At 39.8% G+C, this 22,968-nt stretch overlaps 1 protein-coding gene across 5 annotated transcripts in view; it reads right to left on the reverse strand.

Annotated features, from left to right (window-relative positions):
* Positions 1-314: 314 nt before the first annotated feature.
* Positions 315-22,968, reverse strand: part of ptpre (protein tyrosine phosphatase receptor type E) — a 272,140-nt gene continuing 249,486 nt past the window's right edge. For 4 of the 5 annotated variants that reach the window (XM_033033692.1, XM_033033694.1, XM_033033695.1 and 1 more), the window contains 7 exons: positions 20,117-20,210; positions 18,070-18,146; positions 16,500-16,634; positions 15,556-15,681; positions 14,152-14,303; positions 11,825-11,960; positions 8,495-10,296 (listed from right to left, as the gene is read on the reverse strand). In XM_033033692.1, the coding sequence (XP_032889583.1) occupies positions 10,222-10,296; positions 11,825-11,960; positions 14,152-14,303; positions 15,556-15,681; positions 16,500-16,634; positions 18,070-18,146; positions 20,117-20,210 (795 nt within the window). In that variant the 3' untranslated portion in view covers positions 8,495-10,221. Of the gene's footprint in view, positions 326-8,013; positions 10,297-11,824; positions 11,961-14,151; positions 14,304-15,555; positions 15,682-16,499; positions 16,635-18,069; positions 18,147-20,116; positions 20,211-22,968 lie in introns of those variants that run through there. The other variant, XM_033033691.1, reaches the window with a different exon arrangement.

The following is a 22,968-nucleotide window of genomic DNA, read 5'->3' on the forward strand; positions in this document are numbered from 1 at the left end:
GAGGCTTCTGCTGAGGACAGACCGTTCGGTATCTGAGAGGGGGAGGTCAGGGGGGATGGTGAACACACGGCAGGGATGGGGGTTGGGGCCGGAGGAAGGCAGGTGAGTGAACTGAGGCCAAAGCAATGTCTGGTGGGGGGGTGGTGGATGGTCAGGGGGTAGGGGGGTATAAGGACTGTAGTGTGGGTGGGGAAGAGCAGGGGTCACATAGTTTGAGGGGAATGGGGAAGACCCAGTGGAACAACCACTGAGATTACCAGGGTTGGGGGGGGGGGGGGGGGCTAGCGCTAGGACCCAGCGCAGTCAAACTCAGGGGAGTTGGAGTCTGCAGCGTGGAAACTTGGTGCTGAGTCCAGGCTGCAGGTAAGGCGACGGCTGCGGGCTGCTGGAGGGCGGTGGAGTGGCCAGGGTCAGCGGGCAAAGAGTAGGAGGTCCTGGTGGGCGGTTCGGCGGTTCGGTTCGACGGGTCCGGTGAGGCAGCGAGGTGAGTAGTCCCCCCTAGATCTCGAGGCCCTAAGCTTAAGCTTGTCTAGCTTATACGTAAATCCGGCCCTGCTTACTACCCTTGGAATCTTTCTTCCTCCTAGGAATAAACTGATCCTGCATCTTCTGTATTATTCCTAGAAATACCTGCCATTGTTGTTCCACTGTCATCCCTGCTACGGCATCTTTCCAGTCAAATTTGGCCAGCTCCTCCGTCATGGCCCCATAGTCCCCTTTATTCAACTGTAACACTGACACCTCCGATTTACCCTTCTCCCTCTTCAATTGTAGATTAAACCTGACCATATTATGGTAACTACCTCCTAATGGCTCCTTAACCTCAAGTTCCTTTATCAAATCCGGTTCATTACATAACACTTAATCCAGAATTGCCTTCTCCCTGGTAGGCTCCAATACAAGCTCCTCTAAGAATCCATCACTGAGGCACTCCACAAACTCCCTTTCTTGGGGTCCAGTACCAACATGATTTTCCCAGTCTACCTGCATGTTGAAATCTCCCATAACAACCGTAGCATTACCTTTACTACATGCCAATTTTAACTCCTGATTCAACGCACCCTATATCCAGCCTACTGTTTGGGGGCTAGTAGATAAATCCCATTAGGGTCTTTTTACCCTTACATTTCCTTAGTTCTATCCATACTGACTCCACATCTCCTGTTTCAATGTCGCCGCATGCAAGGGACTGAATTTCATTCCTCACCAACAGCTAACCCACCCCCTCTGCCCACCTGTCTGTCTTTTCGATAGGAGGTATACCCTTGACTATTCAGTTCCCAGCCCTGGGCTTCTTGCAGCCACAACATCATATTTGCCAATTTCTAACTGAGCCTCAAGCCTGTCCACTTTATTTCTTATACTTCGCGCATTCATATACAACACTTTGACCTCGGTATTCACCTCCCCTCTCGCACCGCTTGCAATTGGCCCTGACCTTACTCTCTTATCCCTTTTCAAACTTTTCTTCCCCCCCCCCCCCCCCCCCACTATTTAATTTAAACCCACACGTGTAGCCCTAGAATGTAGCTGCTTTTGAAGGAGCAAGCACATTATATTAAAATAGATCAGTGTGTTTAAGTAAAAGGCACACACAGGTTACTTAAGATTCTGGTTTGTCATTTATTAATGGATTCATACTGCAAAAATATTATTTAGCAAAACTGGATAAATAACATTAAGATGACTGTTGGCCACCATGAACAAAACATGAGCATGCTATCTTGCAAAAAGCCTTAAATTACAACTTAACATAGATATTACAATACATCAATAAGGTCTTGTACTGTATAACCTTATTTCAACAAAAATAAATGATTTAAGCAGTATTCATGTCATTTTAGGGAAGCTATAGTATTGGGGTTAATTCAATGTGATCCATATATTGACCAACCCTCTTCCCCTATTCGATTATATTTTTAATAATCCTGTTAAGATGTAACAAATGCTTATTATAATCATAGTAAAGCCTTTTTAAACAAATATATTTCCAGTAGCAATGTTTTAACATCTATATATGGAACAATATAGATTTTGGTTGTACTAAATGATTTTGTTTGTACCATCAAAAATTATGGCAACCATATACAACATATTTTGCAAAGCAAAGCAGCATGATCTGTTTTTGTATACATATGTTTTAATTTCAGAATAATTTCACATATTCAAAATCAACACAGTGACTTGTATGTATTTTGAGCAGTATAGATGCACGCCAGTCAGTAGATTAGTGCAATGAGTAGGATCTAAGAACCAAGTACTTAATTACATAATATCAAACAGAACTGTACAAAATCTCATTCTCTCACAAATAAATGCACAATATAGACTTATAAAAGGCCAAAAGAAAGACATTTAGCAATTTAAATTTCAGCATTTTCCCTTTTTACTTGGACTAATCAGAGCAAACATATATAATTGTAACTTGATATACATTTTTTTCAAAAAAATACAACAAATTTACTTTTTTGGAATTTCCCAAGAGATAACAAAAAATGGTGGAAATGTTGACACTTTCAACCCTTACATATTTGTGTTTGTTAAAACAGTGCAATATTCTGGATATTGTGTTATATTCTTCAGCACTAAATTAATGTGCAGTTGCTCCATTGGAGCTTATTCTGAGTTGTTGAATTAAGATGAGTTAGAGTTGCCTAGTGTAAATTACATCTCACAGAATATCTCTAGGAACTGGCTTGCCTGTCCTGTAGCTTTCATGAAATGCCAGATGCTACCAATGCTACTAAATGCTAAATAATACTCGTAAGCTAGACATTATTCTTATGTTCTCATTTGAGAAAGCAGTGATTTGTTTGGAAGATTGATGCTTTGCTGCATTCAAAAAACCTTGGCTGAGCATCAGAATTGGCCCAAATGAACTCAGACCTTGATCAGTAGAAGAGCTGATTTGGATGCCTAGCAACAATAAATAGGGCACCAAAAGCCCTACACTAAATAACTTGTGTAGGAAAGAACTGCAGATGCTGGTTTAAATCGAAGGTAGACACAAAATGCTGGAGTAACTCAGCGGGACAGGCAGCATCTCTGGAGAGTAGGAACGGGTGACGTTTCGGGTCGAGACCCTTCTTCAGACTGAATAACGTATCCAATAAAGAGCTGTCACTTTCTCAATTGTTGCCTTTCTCTATTTCCAGCTCCGATGTTGTTTTTACTATAATGAGGGAAACTCTCTGAGGAAATTGGCCATTTTAAGATAGAATATATTTAAAATAAAGTTTTGAAATAATTATGAAATGTAAAGTGCTTAATCAGGTAATATGCTTGTATTTTTTTACTCTGTTATTCCAGAGTTATTGAATTGGTCTCAGTATACTTGTCAGTGTAATACAAAGTTAAACCTACCATTGAGGGCCTGACAGTTAATGCAACTGTAATTCTCTCACTACATCGTTTCTAGTCTAAAATTGGTAGGTTTCAAACTTAAAAAAAAAAATTGCTAATAACTCAATTCTGATTTCTATGTTATCATGTAATGAACCATCAGCTCTTTACATGATTGAACCAATGTGTGGACATGTTTAGAAACAATGAACTTACTATTTGGCACAATTGAAAATATTGTTCTGAATACAGTCTTATTGGCATTTTCACTTAGGAACTTAAACTAAGTGCGTGTCACCTGAGGCAAACAAAACAGTACTCAATATAATTTGCAATATAAATTGATGCAGAAGGGAAGCAGATGGCAAATTGTATCCTTCAAATAGCTTTAATCACTTAGTGAGATAATCACGTTTGACCTTTTATAAGTACTATTCCTTATACCTTAATGTGAAAATAAAGAAAGCATGTGAAATGAACAATATGAGCACTTCATTAATGTAATGTGAGCACGATAAAACATCCCACATTAAATCTGTATTTGTTACCATCACCAGTTTAACTGTATATATTCTACAAAGATTCATTTGTGTATTGCACAGAAAGATAAGCAGTTCACTGGGTAGACTAGCAGTAATAAATGGCAGTATACACATGGTAGTGTGCTTTCAGATTTACTCGCTTGCTTGTCCGCAATATCTCTTAAAGGTTGGGTGTAACAGTACCCGCAGATTATCAAAAATTATGGCAACATTGCATTCAACATCATGCTTAATTAATGCATGCATCCTTCCCCAGGCAACTATGGCACAGTGGAAGCAGATATTATAAAATGTGCTAAGTTATTCTCAGGCATAACTATTCAGAAGTTTAAATAAGTAACCTAGGCATTTTTGCAAGTGGCTATTTAGTTGAAAAAGAAGAACCAAATATAGGAATTTCTGTGTGTATGTAATCTTGTTGTTTTATACAGAACATCAAAGGCTGAAAATGTCTAACCATTAGAAGAGATAGTTGACTGTACAATGGTCTAAGAGAAAATAGAATGCATATATTGAAGATTTTTAAGCTATATAAACCAACATTGGCTAAAGAAAGAATTGTTTGGTTTTAATATTAATATGAAATTGGTTTATCTTCTTGAAAATATTTTTAAAAATAGATTGTTCTTCAGTTATTTACATATAAAGAAATCTGGTGAAGCAGCTATTCCATTCCTTCAGTTTAATAATTTGAAGATCGATTTATTAATGGTTACATGTATTCTGAATGACAGAAATAATTGAAAATTTAACTTTGAACGCTCATGTGTCATTTTTAAATACAGTTATAATATATACAAATTTATACATCTCCATGTGTTTTAAAATTTAAGAGAAGGAACCGTGTAAGGAAAATCTGCATTTGGTAATGGACTCCAATTGTACCCAATTTTAAACAGTTAAATAAAAATTCTCATCAAAATACTAAATTGTATTGTACCTTGGACTTATAGTTTTCAATATGCTCCCTACCTACATTGCATTATATAACCAAAAACAACTTAAAACAGGCATTTAGTCCTTTATACCTCTGAGGGGGGAAAAGTCTTGCCTCACATGGAATTCATCAAAGTTTATTGTGGCAAAAGGTGAGTTTGAAATAAGTTATCACTGCGCCAGGATTCTCTTGAGAGCAGATGGTAGTTTCTATGTACTTTCCCTTTATCCACCCATTCACCTCGTACTTGTGCCCTTTCCACCCTGGATTTAATGGCTGATTCCCTACCAGTATGGCAAGTAGTCTAACATTTGGTCAGCCTGTTGGGTTTCGGCTGCAGGTGGCAAGTTGCTCATTGAAATGCCAGATGCCAGTGGCTTCAGCCACATTAAATGTCTGGGTTTTAGGTCTCTTTTTGCAGCTTAAACAGAGCAGCAGATTTGTTCCTTATGTGCTTCCAATGCAAATAAATCCAGCAACTTCTGCATCACTTCAATTGGTAGCATTTTTCAACTTGTTGAACAAGATTTAAAACAAGGCATTGTGAAGGAAGGAACTGCAGATGCTGGTTTACGCCAAAGATATACACAAAATGGTCAGACTAAGAAGGGTCTAAGGCATTGTGAAGTCTGAACTCACCACAATAAATAAATTGAAAGGATAATATTAATAAGGATAATATTTACTTATGATCACTAGTTTCCTGTGTTTATTATGTTGCGACAAGGAAGAAAGGAAAAGAAAAGCAAGTGTTTCCCACAGAACGCCTCTCAATGGGATTGCTGAACGGTATTGCAATCACTAAAGAAACTCAATAAAAATACATGATGTTCATGGACTACAAATAGAAATTAAATTTGCATTTACCAGAACATTATGAACAATGTGTTATATATGTGAATTGACAATCATTTTGTCAACTCCATAATTTATGAAGGAATGTAAACACGAATGAGATCTTCTAAAAAAAACTATTTCTCAACTAATTCACAATTTTGTTGAATATATCCACAAAGTAAGTTTGTTCCTACTATACAATAAAACAAAGTGGACTGAATATTCTGTATTATCTTAAATAACGTTCAAGCAATGTTAACTTGAAAATTGTATATTATTGATAGATTACCATTTAAATATTGAGAGGAGTTCTTTCAAATTGTCTAAACTATTTCAGATTTATTTCATTGTTATTATTTTTTTCCATTATTTTAATTCAAAGTACTGGACAACAAAAATAAAAATAGTAAATATATGGTTTTCGTAGTCCTATGCATCAGGAAATATTATTTCTATATTCATTGAAGACTGTAGGTGCAAAAGCCAGAACTTTAAACTTGTGATAGTTTTTTTTATTAGGAAATTAACATAATTGTGGTCTGTCATTTTGAGATACATGAACTAACCAGGGACAATCAGCACAGGTTTTGTGAAGATAGGTAATATTTGACCAACTTTATGGAATACATTAAATAAGTAATAGTGAGGACAAATAAAGTAAATGTGGTTTATGTACATTTTCAAATTAAAATTGTGAAAATAATAGCAACAAAATTCAGAGGAATACAGTCACATAAATGGCATTGGTTGGCATCCACAAAAGATGTGGCACAGAATATTCTATCGGGCGAAGGTGTGAACCTGTGGTTTTTAACAAATAAATGGTGTGATCAGGGATTAAGGGAAAACAATTAAAAATTGCAAAGACATGATAAACCGTGTGAAAGATTGCAGGATGACAGACAATGTGAAGAAATGTTGATGGGTGAGAAAATAGGTGAATTAAATGTAGAAAATGCAAAGTAATAAATTGAAGAAGATTAAGGAAGAGAAATAAACCTTAAAAGGTAAGATTTTACAAGAAATGTGCGAGTGGAACTTGGTAATTGCAAAAATCATGAAAGGTTTCAGTACAAATAGGTAAGGCCATTCAAAAGGCAAATGCAATTGTTTATTTTGCATGTAGAGGCATAGAATAGAAAAGAAGAGGCAATGTTGGATATATCCCATACTTTAGAAGTGCAGTTCATCCTGGAACTGATTTCAGGTAGGTGGACACAGGTACCACATAAATTCCAGTTGTGGGATATTTTAGCTCCGGGATATTTTACCTCCTGGGCCTTTTCCAGAGGGGTCAAGTCAATTTCAACTTGTAAATGAGGGCAAGCAGTCTCTAACTAACATATGGGAAAAATATGTTCTGCTAGGAAGAAGGACTGGACAGGCTAGATGCAGGAGAAATGTTCCCAATGTTGGGCGAGTCCAGAACCAGGGGCAACAGCCTTAGAATAAAGGGGAGGCCATTTAGGACTGAGGTGAGAAAAAACTTTTTCACCCAGAGAGTTGTGAATTTGTGGAATTCCCTGTCACATAGGGCAGTGGAAGCCAAATCACTGGATGGATTTAAGAGAGAGTTAGATGGAGCTCTAGGGGCTGGTGGAATCAAGGGGTATGGGGAGAAGGCAGGCAGGGGTTATTGATAGGGGATGATCAGCCATGATCACAATGAATGACCTCTTCCTGCACCTATTCTCTATATTTCTAATTACTGGCACACAAGTAAGTTCTGAGGAAGGCATGTATTTGCCAGGGTCCTGCAGAAATGGAGTGGTCAATAATCCTTGGGAAATCTTTTGGACACTTTCATCAGGGAGTACACAGGAGAGCTCCCCTTTGAATGCTCTCATTGCCTTCAGACTGGTGCATTTTTATGTCAGAGTATCCCAACAAACTTTTATCCAGGATGTTCTTGCCTGTCGGGACACAAGGAACTGCAAATGCTGGAATCTTGTGTAGAAAAAGTGCTGGAGAAACTCAACAGGTCAGGCAGCAATTCTGGAGGACATGAAAAGGCAACTGTTTCAGGATCCTGCATGGCTGCCAGGAGAACAGGCGTTAATGGTCAAGTTATGAATTCTACATTTATAAGAACTTTCAGACTTGAAAAATGGCTCCTAAAAACATGGCGACTCTTGTATACTGTCTCAGTGTACTATTCATATACACTTCTACTTAACTAAGATTGTGCTTATGTATAGTAATACTTTTATTGACTATATGCAAAATAGAAATTTCACTGTACCTCAGTACATGTGACAATAAACTACCATTGAGCCATTCTTCAGACTGGCTTGGCCATGCTATCAGTCAACAGAATTTAATTCAGAAATCAGAAATGGGATGCTGCAGTTTCACTGGTCCACCACTCTCCAACCTGAACATGGAACTGTAATCCCTCCCTTCAATGCACAACAGTTGACATATTGTAGTGAGCTATTGAAACCAGAAGATTAAAAAGGCGACAGTAAGTATAGGTGCACCAGGATTTAAGAGAAAGAAGAACTGTTGTTGGCTAGGATTGAGATGGTTACAGTATAACCAGATTGGGAATCAAGATGATGGATTATTTTAAAGTAAATAACATGTATAATCGGTGACATTAAGGAAACAAAAAACAAGTTAATTATAGAGATTCAAAAGTTAGGAAAATTGATAATATGAAAGATTTTGGCCACAATCTGCTGCTAAGGAAGAGTGCATTAAATAATTTAAAGAATTATTTAAATAATTTATTTAATGAATCAATGTAGGTTTAAAAAAAGCAATAGCATTGAATGTTGGGAGAATAGAATTGGGCTTGTGATCTCATAAAATGAAATATCATATCTATTTTTTCCCCTATATGTAACAATCTATGATGACAAAAGTAGACCACTTATGAGTAATTGGGTAATGAAATGAATAAAGAGAAATAATTTACATTTTTTCCTTCAATTTTTTGCCCCATGTAGTTCACATTTTCTCTACAATTTTGGAAGTCTAACAAAAACAAAACAGAATGCTGACCATAATTCTGACTTTATCATCATTTCCTTTCTATTTTATATTCGTTTGTTTGCTGAGTACATTTGCACTGGGTATAAATTAATCCTTCACTGTTGATATCATATCACTTGGCTCCAGTTCAAAAATACACTTTCATTGCATTCTTTACATTGGCATATCTCGTTGGCTACAAATATTTTCAAATATCTATTCACTAACAATGACAATGACTGTAGATGTCCAATAAAGTTGTTTATTAGACAGAAACCATGTGTAGAAGTGGAGTGATTTTTTTCACCTGAGGTGCTCATCAACCTACTGTTTGTTTCCCAATCCCCATTGTGAGACATGAACATTCCAACAAGTGAAAATATGGAACACTGAATAAAATGAGAACCATCTAGAGAAATGTTAATAAACCTATGGTAGTACCAAGTTAACAAACATATAAAATGTAAGAGTTATTTAATTTTACTTTCTAAAATGTCATTCTGCGACAGTGATGGGAAAGTAATCTATAATAACCAGGGAACTGATTGAAAGTTTTGTGTAGGAAGGAACTGCAGATGCTGTTTTAAACCGAAGATAGACAAAATAGCTAGAATATCTCAGCGGGTCAGGCAGCATATCTGGAAAAGAGGAATATTTTACGTTTCGGGTGGAGACCCTGTGGAGTGGGTTGATTGGCTGTTGGTTCATGAAACATAGAGGTTGCATGCACATTGGCATCAGAACGGCAAGAACCGAGAGGCCAAATGCAGTTGGCCTCTATATCAGATATCCTGATATAGTTTGCAAGATTAAGGCTGCCCTGTATTGGGCTGAATCAACAGCAAAAGGGGTGAAGAAGACACGGCTGTGAGTTGTGATGGAGGGTCCAGGGCTTACCATCCCAGGTTATGTCTGTACAATGTTGACGAACGGTAGCAACTGAAAATATAAATATATAAAAGGAGAGACTTCTGAACAACTGTATTATCATTCATCATGTTTACAAACAATAAAGCCTTCAGGTAAGCCAAAACGCATGATATGCAACTAACATTATAACACTGTAAACTTTTCATAGAAAAATATATCTATTATATATGTATCACACCCAACCTTCTGAAAACAAAGCAAACTCTAATGCACAGTATAAATTCACATTATGTAACACTTGGAGGGGGTTCAGAGATTGTTGATATTTTTTCAAAGCAAGTGAAGCTGTTTTATCAGTAGATTTTCACTTTTCTGTACATTCAAGATTCAACATAATATGTGATAATAACCTATTCTGTTTAAATAATGTTCTGCCGGGAGATTATGACAGAAAATGTACTTTGTTCACTCAGTTAGAAACATCACACGACTGTTAATAGAAGTGTGACTCCCCAGTTACTGTAACCTAAATGCTTTCAAAGCGCAGTCACGAGACAATGAAGGAAAGGCCTTCAACTTATTAGTAATATTCTTCTAAACACCAAGTGCGTAGCAAAATACAAAATAAATTCTTGATAATTTAATGTACAAAAAATGCTTTACTGGCCCGTCAGCTAACAATTCAAAAGATAAAAAAAATCTGTAAGGCAAACATATTTATTTGAAGTTGGCATAATCGGAGTGAATGTCGAGGAAATCTTGCACCACCTTGTAGCAGAAATCATACTGCTCCTAAAATGAAAGAGTAACACAACTTATTAAAGAATTACACTGTAGATATGCCCTATTTCATACTTTTAAATAAATTCAAGTTGGCAAGACGGCGGCAGTGGAGGGAAGAAAGGAACAGTGCTGCTGAGTGGCCTGGGGCTTGCCTCCCATTCCGAGGTCGGCTATGAAAGGCATTCCGAGGTACGACGATGGACCAGTGGCCCTATGAGGCAAAGGGGGGTGCGGTCGTGGGTAGACACGTCCAGTTGGATGCTTGGTGGAATGGGATTGCTGGAGCCTTGGGTTCGTTTGGATCAGCCGCTGCTCCAAGAGGCCAAGCGGATCGGAAGCAGCCTGAAGTGTCATGGAGCAGCGGCGGAGGACATCGACAACATCACCTGGCCATTGCTAATCCCTGCAACTCCATTCCAGTGCCACCACCAAAATAATGGGCTTTTATGGCTAAGAAGATTACATTTTTAACAATTTTGAACAAGATGGCGCCAGAAATGTGGCAGCTCTTGTGTAGTGCCTCAGTATAATTTACTATTCTTATACTCTTGTACTTAAATGTGATTGTTTCTATGTATAGCAAGATTTTTACTGAACTGTATGTGAAAAAGGAATTTCATTGTACTGAGGTACGTATGAAATAAATCACTGTTGAACCATTAAACAGGTCCCTATACCTCTTCCCTCATCTCCATCCAGGGAAACAAGCGATATTTCACCCATGGGAGACAGAGGTTCACATGAACCTCCTCTAACCTCATCTACTGCATCCAGTGTTTCCGATATGCCCTCTTGTACATTTCGCCGAACACTTGTGCTCAGTCCACCAAGATCTAGTGGATCTCCCGGTTGCTAACCATTTCGACTTCCCTTCCAATTTCCACAATGACTTTTCTGTCCTAGGCCTCCTCCATTGCCAGAGTGAGGTCATGCACAAGCTGGAGTAACAGCGCATCATATTCTGTTTGGGTACCTCCCCCCTCTCCCATACAATCCCTCACCTTTTCCCCTACAGCCACCTTTTCTTGCCCTTCCCTATGCCCCACCTGGATGCCAGCCTGTTTCACCCGCCTCCCCCTCCTGCCACTTTCCTCCTACTGGCTTTACAATCCACAACTCTTCAACTGTGTTTCACATCTTCTGCTCTTATCCTTGGCCTGTTCCCACCATCTGCCTATGAACCCCCCCCCCCCCCAACCTATGTTTACCTATTACCTGCCTCGCTTTGTCCTGCCTTTCCCCTTTTCCAGCTTTCTTCTCTCCTTCCCCACCCCACAAATCAGTCTGAAAAAGGGCTTTGACCCGAAACATCACCTTACCGTTCTCCAGAGATGCTGCCTGACCTGCTGACTTTAGTTTAGTTTATTACTGTCATGTGTAACAAGGTACAGTGAAAAGCTTTTTTTATTACTCCAGCACTTTATGTCCTTTGGTGGATTTACCAGCATTGACAGTTCTTTGTTTCTCCATCCGATATATGTACTGTTTCCAATTTAATTTTTGCATTAGGAAATCCGGAACAAAACAAATAACATACCAATGTCTGCACCATATGTGGTCGTTGCATTCGTAAACTCTTAACAGTCTGGAAAACATCTAGAAGGCCTTCAGCTTTCACTCGCTCCAGAATGTTACTCAGTGCAATGAATGTACCTGTTCTGCCAGCACCAGCGCTGCAAAATAAATGGATGCAAGTCTTACTTCAATTGCACTGTCACATGGATTGGATTAATTTTCCTTCAGTCAATTGAATATAATGAACATCTTAGTTTACAGCATTACAATATTAAGAGCAGCTTTGACCAAACATTGCATCTCATTGACAGCAATTGCAAAACACCACGTTTGTTTAGAAAAAGTAATTTACATCTTTTTATTCTCTTACAGTTCTTCGGATCTTAGTGAGGAGGGGATATACTCAGCAACATCCCATGAGATCCCAATGTTCTTCCTGTCTAATGCCACCATATTCCTACCCCAACACAAGGCATTTTGCCTCAACGATTAGCAGAAGCCAACTTGTTTTCATCGAGCATTATGGAGTAAGTGGAGGAAAAGCATCAGAGTATGTTAAATGTCCAAGGTCAGTTCTGTTGTGCAGAATGTCTTGGACCTCGCTCACGATAGAATGTTGAAGTGCCAGACCCTCAATAAAAATCATTTGATGCCCCTTTGGACCTCACATGTTTAAAACATCTTTCCAGGCACTGAAGACTTTTATGAGAGCATTGAACTATGAGTTTCTCATATTACACAATTTGGACTTTATCCATATGATATAAAAAAAACATTGCATTGATTTTATATATTTTGGCAAATGCAGTAAAAAATGAAAAAACTGCTGAAAATGTTGTGTTTGTGAAAAGATGATAGGACAAAAAATAGTTGGTAGAAATGCAAGCTCACTTCACAGCCACACTTCACAGTTGATCAAAGACATTTAGAGGACGTTACATCCTTTTAAAGTAAACATGTGAGGAAGTATTTCCAATCTACACTAGAACATTATATGTCACTCAATTCGTAACACCTCTATCTACTGCTGCTGACCCAAGGATTTAATGGTTTAAAAACATGCTTTTTATGATATTGGAGTTCACATTTGGCTTGTGCTAATTGATTTTCAATCCTAGCATTTAATACATTTCTGTAATGTGGGAACAAAGCAACAGTAAATTAAAAGTGACATCCTATGTAGGGTTAATTGAAGGACAGACTGGCACAACTTCTGAAATCACCCAATGCATAACATGGTGAATTGTTGATTTTTGAGTTAGTTCTGTCACAAGTAGACTTACCTATGATGCAGGTTTCATACTGGCAATGATGGAGCCAATGAGGATCACAATATTTTGGAAACTTTTGTTATCAAGGTTTATCCAAAACATTGTTTACATTTCCAATGGTGATTTTGCCATTATTATGAATTGAATGAGTACAACAGTAACCCCTACCCCTCCATGTGTTCATTTTCATTTGGATGTCTGAATTTTAGACCCAAATAGTTCTCAACGCCTACATGAAACATTATAGACAGGTACAACAACTAACACATTTCATCTGTCCTCCCATTCTATGTAATGCCTAGACTTATGCTAGCTATAGATTTGAATATACCTATAAATTAGAGTCTACTGCACAGTTATATGGAAGATGAAGTGTTTTCAGCAATTTCATATCTCCAGCTTCTGCAGTTTTTTATTTTGTTTTCAATTATACTTGACTTGCAAGTCCTAATTCCAAACCTCGAAGTTCTTTTTAGAGGGGGAGGAATTTCTGGCTTGCTGACAAAGAATCCCTCCATCCAGTCAGATATAGTAGGATCTGACCTTCAGTAGGATATGAGGCTCATAAGATCCTATCTGTTCATAAAAAGCTCATTTGATTTCCCAGTTAGTGCTGGTGATATGCCAATGCTAAATGACCAGCAGCACACACTTGTAATTTTGTGCCTACACTGCTTCGTCAAGTCAAGTTGTGTTTTTGTCACATGTACAAGTACGGTGAGGTACAGGTATAATGTAAATCTTGCTTGCAGCAGCATCACAAGCACATGGACTCAGACAACAGATCTGACAACAGACAACATAAATCACACATGAATTCTACAAGACAGTGAAAAGAAAAGTCTGCACAAAAAAAAAGACATTAATGCAAAAATACACAATTAGAAAATACACAATTAGTGATAGTGCAAGAGGTGATCCATTGCCAAGATAGGATTAGGGTCATGTAGGTTGCTTCAATAACCTATTAGCAGTAGGAAAGTAGCTGTTCCTGAACCTGGCGGTGTGGGACTTTGCGCTTCTTTGGATAGTTTGTGGTCATAATTTATCAGTGGCTGTGTATTGGATCATGCAATACCTGCAATGCACTATGATCGGATGATTGCCAGACTTTTGTTGCTGCTTCTGGACTGCTGCGATTAGGTCTATCATCCCTTTACCCTCCAGTGGGATGCCGATCTCAGGCCAGTCGTGAAAATGAAACTGTCGTACTGTCCTCTCCTTGTTTTCCTGAATTTCAATACAAATTCATTTAAAATAAATTTACAGAACATGAACTGGCTTTGGCTATTCTTCTCATACACACTTCATTATCATAAAAACAATTAAATAAACATACTTTTTGCTTTATGCTACATATAAAATGTATATATTTAAATTATAGCCTGTTTTGGCAGCAACCAAAAATATGCTATTTTGTGTTGCCTTAAAACAGACAATTGGGAAGGAATTACTTGGTGTTCAGTCCATTGAAATGTTTCTCTTCATCATTTAGGACCCAATTGCACTCATACTAGACCCGCAGTAGCACTAATCCCTTGTGGCCACTCGTTGCCCAATAACATGCCAGCATCAATGCAATGCATCATGAATGCTCCGTGAACGGTGACTTGGCATCAGGTGGTGGAAGGTAAAGGCCTGGGGCCATACCTGAGTTGTCAAGGCTGCTAATAATCAGGGTGCTTCCATATGCTACGGTATTGCCCGAATCACCACTACTTCATTGTGGACATTGGACATTGTGAATGGAATTGTTCTACAATGCTGAGAACTATATTCTGCCCTCAGTAACTTCCGCTTTGTTCTACCTATTCTATTTGAATTTGACTTGATTGCACTCATGTATAGTATTAGCTGATCCAAACGGACAGCATGCAAAATTAAGCTTTTCACTGTACCTCAGTACACGTGACTAATAAACCTAAATGGAAACCTAAACATACACAGTAGAAATAAATTATTAATTGAAAAATTAAAAATATTAACTCTTTTGAAAATGCATCTTGCGGAGATAAATTAATTACAACATTTGATAAGATAAAATGAAAGAAATGTTAGCCTCGTCTTTTTATTGAAGTTCAGTGACCCAAGCAAATCAATAGTGCCATGCTGGAGTCGTTGCTGTGACTGATGTAAATCTGCGGAGCTAGGTATGAGATACATCTAACTCCGCAGCTCAACAACACTCCTGTACATGGAGCTGAGCGTGAGATGCAGCAAGAGGTCAGGCATGCTCACCTCTGACATCCAATCCACTCTACTTCTATGGTACGATGTGCAGCCACTAACGTCTGGATGAGTGCATTGACATCAACTGAACCGGTGGTTGTCTGCACACGCACTAACCAGGTATTAATACAGAACCACCTTTACCAAAAATTATGGGGGAATATGTCGGCAGTTTCAATAGCTGTCCACCATTTATAACATATTCTGCTATAGATACTCTTATGGTTAGGATAAGATCTGAAGTGATACCTACAACAGTGTTTGTGACTGTGAGATCTCTGAGACTGAAAGCATCAGCAATGTTGTCATTCTTCATCTCTACAGTGTACGTCCCATACTTCGTGGAGCCCTCAGAGGGCCAATACTGGGAGCACTTTTCCTGCAGAAAGAACGTATGACTTCCAGTTACATTTTAAACTATATCTGGGCACTTCATTAGAAAGTTTACTCTTTACCTTGTTGGGAAATGTGGATGGCAGGAATGTGTTATATGATATCAATACAAGCACAACAGTCATTCTGGTCAATAGACCTTTACAACTACCTCATCATTGTACCTCTGCACTGGACTCTAATGAATATCTGCCAAAGAAGGGTTCTGACCTGAAATATCACCTATTCCTTTTCTCCAGAGATGCTGCCTGACCTGCTGAGTTACTCCAGCATTTTGTGTCTATCAACCCTCTGCTGTTTGTCTCAGCAATCCCTCGGTGTGCTTCAACCGTGGGACAGGGCTGTTCCATTTTAATATTGGGTTGGGGAACTTGGGGAATTTTTAACATACGCTGAATTATTTTGGTTTCAGACACAGAATAGATTGATGGTTATTTTTATCCGTGAATATGAAACCAGAAAATTGACACTCCAAATTTGGTATTTGCAATGTTTCTACCAGTTAAGATAATTTTGCAGCTTCACCTACATTTCCAATCTCCAGATAATTGAATTATGTGTTATTAGCTAAAATTAACAGTTGAAACATTTAATAAGCTAATTTAAGCTAATTCTGTGTATTCATTTTAATTTATCTTCCAATCACTAAAGGATTTATGCAATATCAAGACATACACGTTTTCTGACGTACTGAATGAGTAGGCAGGGGCATCAGGATACAACTGTGACTTTGTCGACTTTACATCAAAAATACTTTGCTCCATATATGTCAGAGACGTCAATCATAATTCTGTATCATTATACCTGTTCTCTTTCTCTGAGTTCGGTTAGCATTACAATTGTGTGCGACTTGCAGTCCCAAACCATTCTCCAAAAGTCTTCTAGTGTGTGAACAATAGGTCCTTGAGTTGCAACAAAATAATCCTTCAGTCGATAGCCCTGTCATAAAGAAATGCAGAGGGGTTAGAGATACAGCACGGAAACAGGCCCTTCGGCCTACCGAGTGCTCACCAACCTGCGATCCCTGCACATTAACACTACTCTACACACACTAGGGACAAATTTAGGGACATATACACCAAGCCAATTAGCCTACTAACCTGTACATCTTTGGAGTGTGGGAAACCGAAGATCTCGGAGAAAACCCACACAGATCACGGGAAGAACGTACAAACTACGCTCAGACAGCACCCGTGGTCAGGATCGAACCTGGGTTTCTGGCGCTGTAATGCAGTAGCTCCACCGATACGCCACCGTGCCGCCCCACTGGGCAATCAATGGTAATCATACAAACTGTGTAAGTACTAATCACTCATTTCAGAAAGAAATTAAAAAATCAATGGCGAGCAATAATTTTTATTTCATTTCTATTAGCAAAATCTTGCACATTATTGAAATCAGATTGGGAATGTACCTGATGCATCACCAGTGATATTTTAATTTTCTCACTGAACATAATCACCGATGTCACACATTTTAACTGAAAGTAAAGACAAAAAACCAGACCCAACTATAAAATAATAAGAGTAAACCATACCACCCCCACCCCCCATTTACACTGGCTGGAACTCCTCTTTAAAACACTGATATGCTACAATCATAGGCTGTGAGATATACACAAACAAGGAACTGTAGATGCTGGTTAACACAGTTAGTTTTGAAAGCCCAGCTCAGTAAAGATAAGCCATTTGCGGCAAAATTTCATATTGCTGCAATTGCAATATTTTATGTTTAATCACCCTTTTAAAATTTAGTATTTTAAATCCAGAATTCACAGCTGGATGGGTAGAAAAACTATAAAGGTGTCAAAGTGGCACAGCTGGTGAAGCTGCTGTCTCACAGGGCCATAGACCTGAGTTCATTCCTGACCTTGTGTGCTGTCGGTGCAGAGTTTGCATGTTTTCCCTGCGACCACATGGATTTCCTCCAGTTGTTCCGGCTTCCTCCCACATCCCAAAGAGGTTTCCTTTTGTAACTTTGTCGGCACCAGAAATGTGGTGACTCTTGTACACTGCTTAGATGGGGTCTGCTGTATGATTTTACTCAGTTGTACACAAAACAAAGCATTTCACTGTATCTAGGTATATGTGGCACTAAATTATCATTGAATCATTGAATCCGATGTGTAGGTTTGTTGGTTAATTGGTCTCTGGGAATTGCCCCTAGTGTGTAGGGAGTGGAATAACATAAAACTGGTGTGAATGGTTTATCGGTGTGGACACTGTGGGCCGAAGGGTCTGTTACTATGCTCAATATATCATTCATATGCACAAGTTTACCATTTTTGCTTGCAGCTTTTCAAATCCTCAATTACAACCACAAACATTACATACTGTGAAACTGCATAGCAACACACATTCTGAAGAGTACTTACATCTATGTATGAAGCATTGATGTAATCTGAGAATTCCTGTCCCCTTTTCCTGGGCAAAACAACTCTGTTAAAATCATCTTGAAAAGAAAATGCAAATCAAATTATCATGAGATTGGCAGACAGACAGACAGACATGTGAAGACGATATTACATTCGATCAGGTAATAAATATAATAAAAATAATTCCATCTCTTCATTCGACTCTGTGGGGGATTGTAAGAATTCCTACTTGTGGAATAACACTTGTTTTTATGGGTGAAGGGGAGAAAAAAATAATTTTATGCACTAATAAAAACATGCAAAAATAAAGAGTATGCTGCTGTCCAATAAAAAGGATGCACCATGAAGTACAATTAAATACAAGATTTATAAAGGTAGTTATGAACTTTAGATATCATAAGGCTGGAAGCAGGTTCTGTCTTTCTATGATTTAAGTTGCACTGATGAGGCAGCCTTCATTAATTCAACAGGGATACACACTTAACTGTTCTAATATGCATAAGAAATCTGAACCAAGACATTGACAATGCAGGCAAAGGGATAAGTACCACCGATTGTTCAATATTAATATGAACGTTATCAATTGGAAACTAGTTCCTATTCAAGTATATAAATAATGTAGTATTCCACAGTGTATTCACCTACTTAAAAATAAAATCGGCAGCAATGAGTTTTCTTACAATTTTAAGCCATATTCTTAAGGGGCAAGAATACTCAGATGATAATTTAATGCATGGACTAACAGCATTATCCCCTCCTCCACACTCTCACATGCTCCCAATCAACCTCTTTGAATCCTGCTTCAGAATCTAATGGCCTGGAAACAGAGTTATCAGCTTTTCAAGCACTTAGACATTTAATTCATATTGGAAGAAGTTTTCAGACTGAATATAATCTATTTAAAAAAAAACTAAGTTCTAGACGAACTCAGCAGGTCAGGCAGCATCTGCGGAGGGAAAAGGATAGATGATGTTTCGAGTTGGGTTGAAGATCTGAGGAAGGGTCCTGAGCTGAAGCATCTTCTGTCCATTTCTCTTCATGAATGCTCACTGACCAGCTGAGTTTTTTTTCCAACAGCTGCAATCTCTTGTGTCTTTATAATTTATTATAAAATGCCGCAAGAATAAATCAATGGGATCCAATACAGTTCAGGAGCTGAAAATGACAGTCAGTAAATCCTATATAAAACAAGCTCCTTGGAATACCATTGTATCAGGCCCCTTCTCAAATGAAACAATCCCTTCTCGACTCCTAATGACACTTTCCCCAATGCTGACTCCCGATGATGCCATCTGTAGCCCAGTGCCTCGACTCTTGAGGTCTTCCCCAAACCCTGGCCCTGACTCACAGTTTGTCCTTCTGACCTCTAATAAACCATCCCTTCCCCCCTTTCCATCAAGGCTCACAATCACCACAATCCCCATGATCCAGCTACCTTCCAGTCCAACATCTGACACCACACTCCCAGGCCCAGCCACCCTGATGCCAAAGCACCAAAAGCCTCAACATCACTTTCAACAGCACATTTTCAATTTTGCACATTCACAGCTAAGTGCTGAAGCTTTCAGCTATAGCTAAGATTATAACGGTGAGTCCATATCTCCATCGTGTTACTCTATCTGCATGCTGTTAAAACAGCATGGTCCAATCTCGGTATATTTACCTAAACACATTGTTTGAATTTTTATTTAGTTCTTTTGTTATTCTCCTCTCCTCTTGCCAACGCTCTCTTGCAGACAAGAGAATGGCTCTAAACCTGTGACAAAGCTACTTTCCAGCTCTCACTTGGATGAGTGATGCAAAGCTCCTTTGGTATTAATCATAGACACTTTTCCGTGGAATGCACCTTGTTATATACGTATGCTTGCTGCCTCCCTCTCACAGTGTGGTCTCAGCCAAGAGCTGATCTAAGAAATAGTGAAGGGGAACTGATGAGATTTCTTTGAAGGAACATGTCCCTTGGTGAGTAATGGAAATTATTTCAATATGTCTGGAGGTTGAACAAAAGTAAATAAATGATTCATTAATTTTAATCTAAATCACTCACAGGGAATGATCTGAAGGACTCTGGCTTTTTTCATGTTCACTGGCCTATTCCCTGTTCGCATATTGTCCTTCCTTATTCGGACTGTAGTCAATTTCTGCAGTAACGATATAGAATGGACATAGTCAAGTCAAAATATCAATCAAAAGATATACATTTTTAACACAAGAATAATAGATGTTGAAAATTATAATGAAAACCAAGCAAAATACAAGGAGCATATTTGGTGTTCAAAAAACGTAATAACCAAAACAAATTTATTTGGGCACCTTCTGGCACTAAAGAAGCTCTGTGGTACTCAAGATTGAGATTTGAGTTGAAATATAATTTTCACCTACATTTAATGCAAGAGCCATCTCGATAGGGATGTTTATGCTGGGGTTGGGACTGACTGCCTTGAGAGTTGTTAGGAAGGTGTTAAACTGCCACCCAACACTGCAATGCTGCTCTACTTGACTGAATATATTTTAAGAACTCAAAGCAAGTCCAGTATGAATTCAGTGGGTGAGGCAAGTTCTGTGGATGAAATGGGCAGATGACCTCTTGGGTCAGGACCCTTCTTCTGATTGATGAAGTGGGGGATGAAAGCAGATAGAGGTAGGTGTGAGGCAAAGCTTAGTAAGAGGTAAGTGGATATAGATGGTGGGGGGGGGGGGGGGGGTGTAAGTGGCAGATGAGTGGAGATAGGACAAAGGCTTGAGATGTAAAGGAGACAAACGGGTGTCAGATAAGGAAGGAAGAGGAAAAGTGAAAGGTGAAGCCAGACGGAGGCGTGGGGACAGGGAGGCGGGGACAGGGAGGCGGGGACAGGGAGGCGGGGACAGGGAGGCGGGGACAGGGAGGCGGGGACTGGGAGGCGCGGACAGGGAGGCGGGGACAGGGAGGTGTGGGGACTGGGAGGTGGGGACAGGGAGGTGGGGACAGGGAGGTGGGGACTGGGAGGTGGGGACTGGGAGGCATGGGGACAGGGATGTGGGGACAGGGAGGTGGGGACAGGGAGGTGGGGACAGGGAGGAGGGGACTGGGAGGTGGGGACAGGGAGGCGGGGACAGGGAGGTGTGGACAGGGAGGTGGGGACAGGGAGGTGGGGACTGGGAGGTGGGGACAGGGAGGTGGGGACAGGGAGGTGGGGACAGGGAGGTGTGGACAGGGAGGTGGGGACAGGGAGGTGGGGACTGGGAGGTGGGGACAGGGAGGCGGGGACAGGGAGGCGGGGACAGGGAGGCGGGGACAGAGAGGCGGGGACAGGGAGGCGGGGACAGGGAGGCGGGGACAGGGAGGCGGGGACAGAGAGGCGGGGACAGGGAGGCGGGGACAGGGAGGCGGGGACAGGGAGGCGGGGACTGGGAGGTGAAGCCAGACAGAGGCATGGGGACAGGGAGGTGGGGACTGAGGGGAAATAAAAGGGAAATGGGGACTGGGACAAGGTAAGGGTAGGAGATGATTGGAAGGAGGAAGGGAAAGCAATTTGGTGACAGGGTGATGGGAGAAAGGTGCGCACAATAGCTGGGAGGGGGGAAGATGGTAGCTGGGAATTGAGGGTCAGGGGGTTGACTTGAAATTGAAGAGTTCAATGTTCATGATGTTGGGTTGTAGGCTTACATGAGGTGCTCATTCTGTCAGCAGGAATAGGATGAGAATTGAGGTCAGGCAGAGCTGCACTAGTTGTTCTAGGAGGGAAGGGCGGAATACAAGGTCACTCCAGCTGCTCTGCCACTTTACTACTCCCCTTGGTCTATTCCACAAGGACATTCAGTGTTAGCAAAGCAGAACTCTCTTTCCCTCAATTCATGTTGCTCTATATTGAACATAGAACAGTACATCATGGGAACAGCCCCTCAGGCCCACAATCCGTGCTGAAACTGATGCCAAGCTAAAGTAATCTCCTCCACCTGCACTTGATCCATATGCCTCCATTCTCTGCATTGCTCAGGCAAAACAATCCATACCTCATGAGGCAGTGGATTTGTGAGGGCAGCCCTTATCTCTTGGTGACAATTGTTTTGATTAAGTAATGTGGTGCAAAACTCATCCGTTCACACTAGTTTTATGTTATCCCACTTTTACATTCAGTCCTTACACACTACGGGCAATTTACGTCAGCTAATTAACCAAAAAACCTGGATGTGGGAGGAAAAAGGAGCACCCAGAGGACACACACCGGGTGACAGGGAGAACGTGCAAACTCCACACAGACCGCAAAGGTCAGGATCGAACCTGGCGCCGTGAGGCAGCAGTTCAACCAGCTGCACCGCTGTGCCTCCCGGATTTAAGATTTTAACAAAATAAGCTGAACCCTGAGTGTTACTTCGTTGTTCACTTATTCACTTCAATGAAAATCCTTTAAAAATCTGCAAGTTTCAGGCAAATCTGCATACATAACATTGTACTGTAACATATTAACCAATGACAGATTTATTGTGGCATAGATTTTGGTGGATGTGTCAACAAAAGTACAGATTTTTGTACACCTACACCAGCACGGAAGTCCTGAACCCACCGGTCAAGTTCTGCTGGACTCTATGTGGCAGTGCAGGAGAGTGCTAGGAGTTTCATGCACCCATTGAGAAATCCTGGAGCAGATTCAAGTGCTGCAGGGTCCATGAGCCCAGTGAATTGAACAGGTTTAAGATGAGAATAAGATCATTCTTGTTTAATCATTTATGCTTAATTTAATAATGCTTATACAATTTACAATTGTAGCATATCTTCACAATCATTTAAAATATTTTTTTAATGTGCTTCTCTGAATGTCAGAGACATTTAAGACATCTTGGTCCAGAACCAGGGCCACAGTTTAAGAATAAGGAGTAAGCCATTTAGAACGGAGATGAGGAAACACTTTTTCTCACAGA

Source organism: Amblyraja radiata, chromosome 15, assembly GCF_010909765.2.
Source record: "Amblyraja radiata isolate CabotCenter1 chromosome 15, sAmbRad1.1.pri, whole genome shotgun sequence".
Classification (NCBI taxonomy): domain Eukaryota; kingdom Metazoa; phylum Chordata; class Chondrichthyes; order Rajiformes; family Rajidae; genus Amblyraja; species Amblyraja radiata.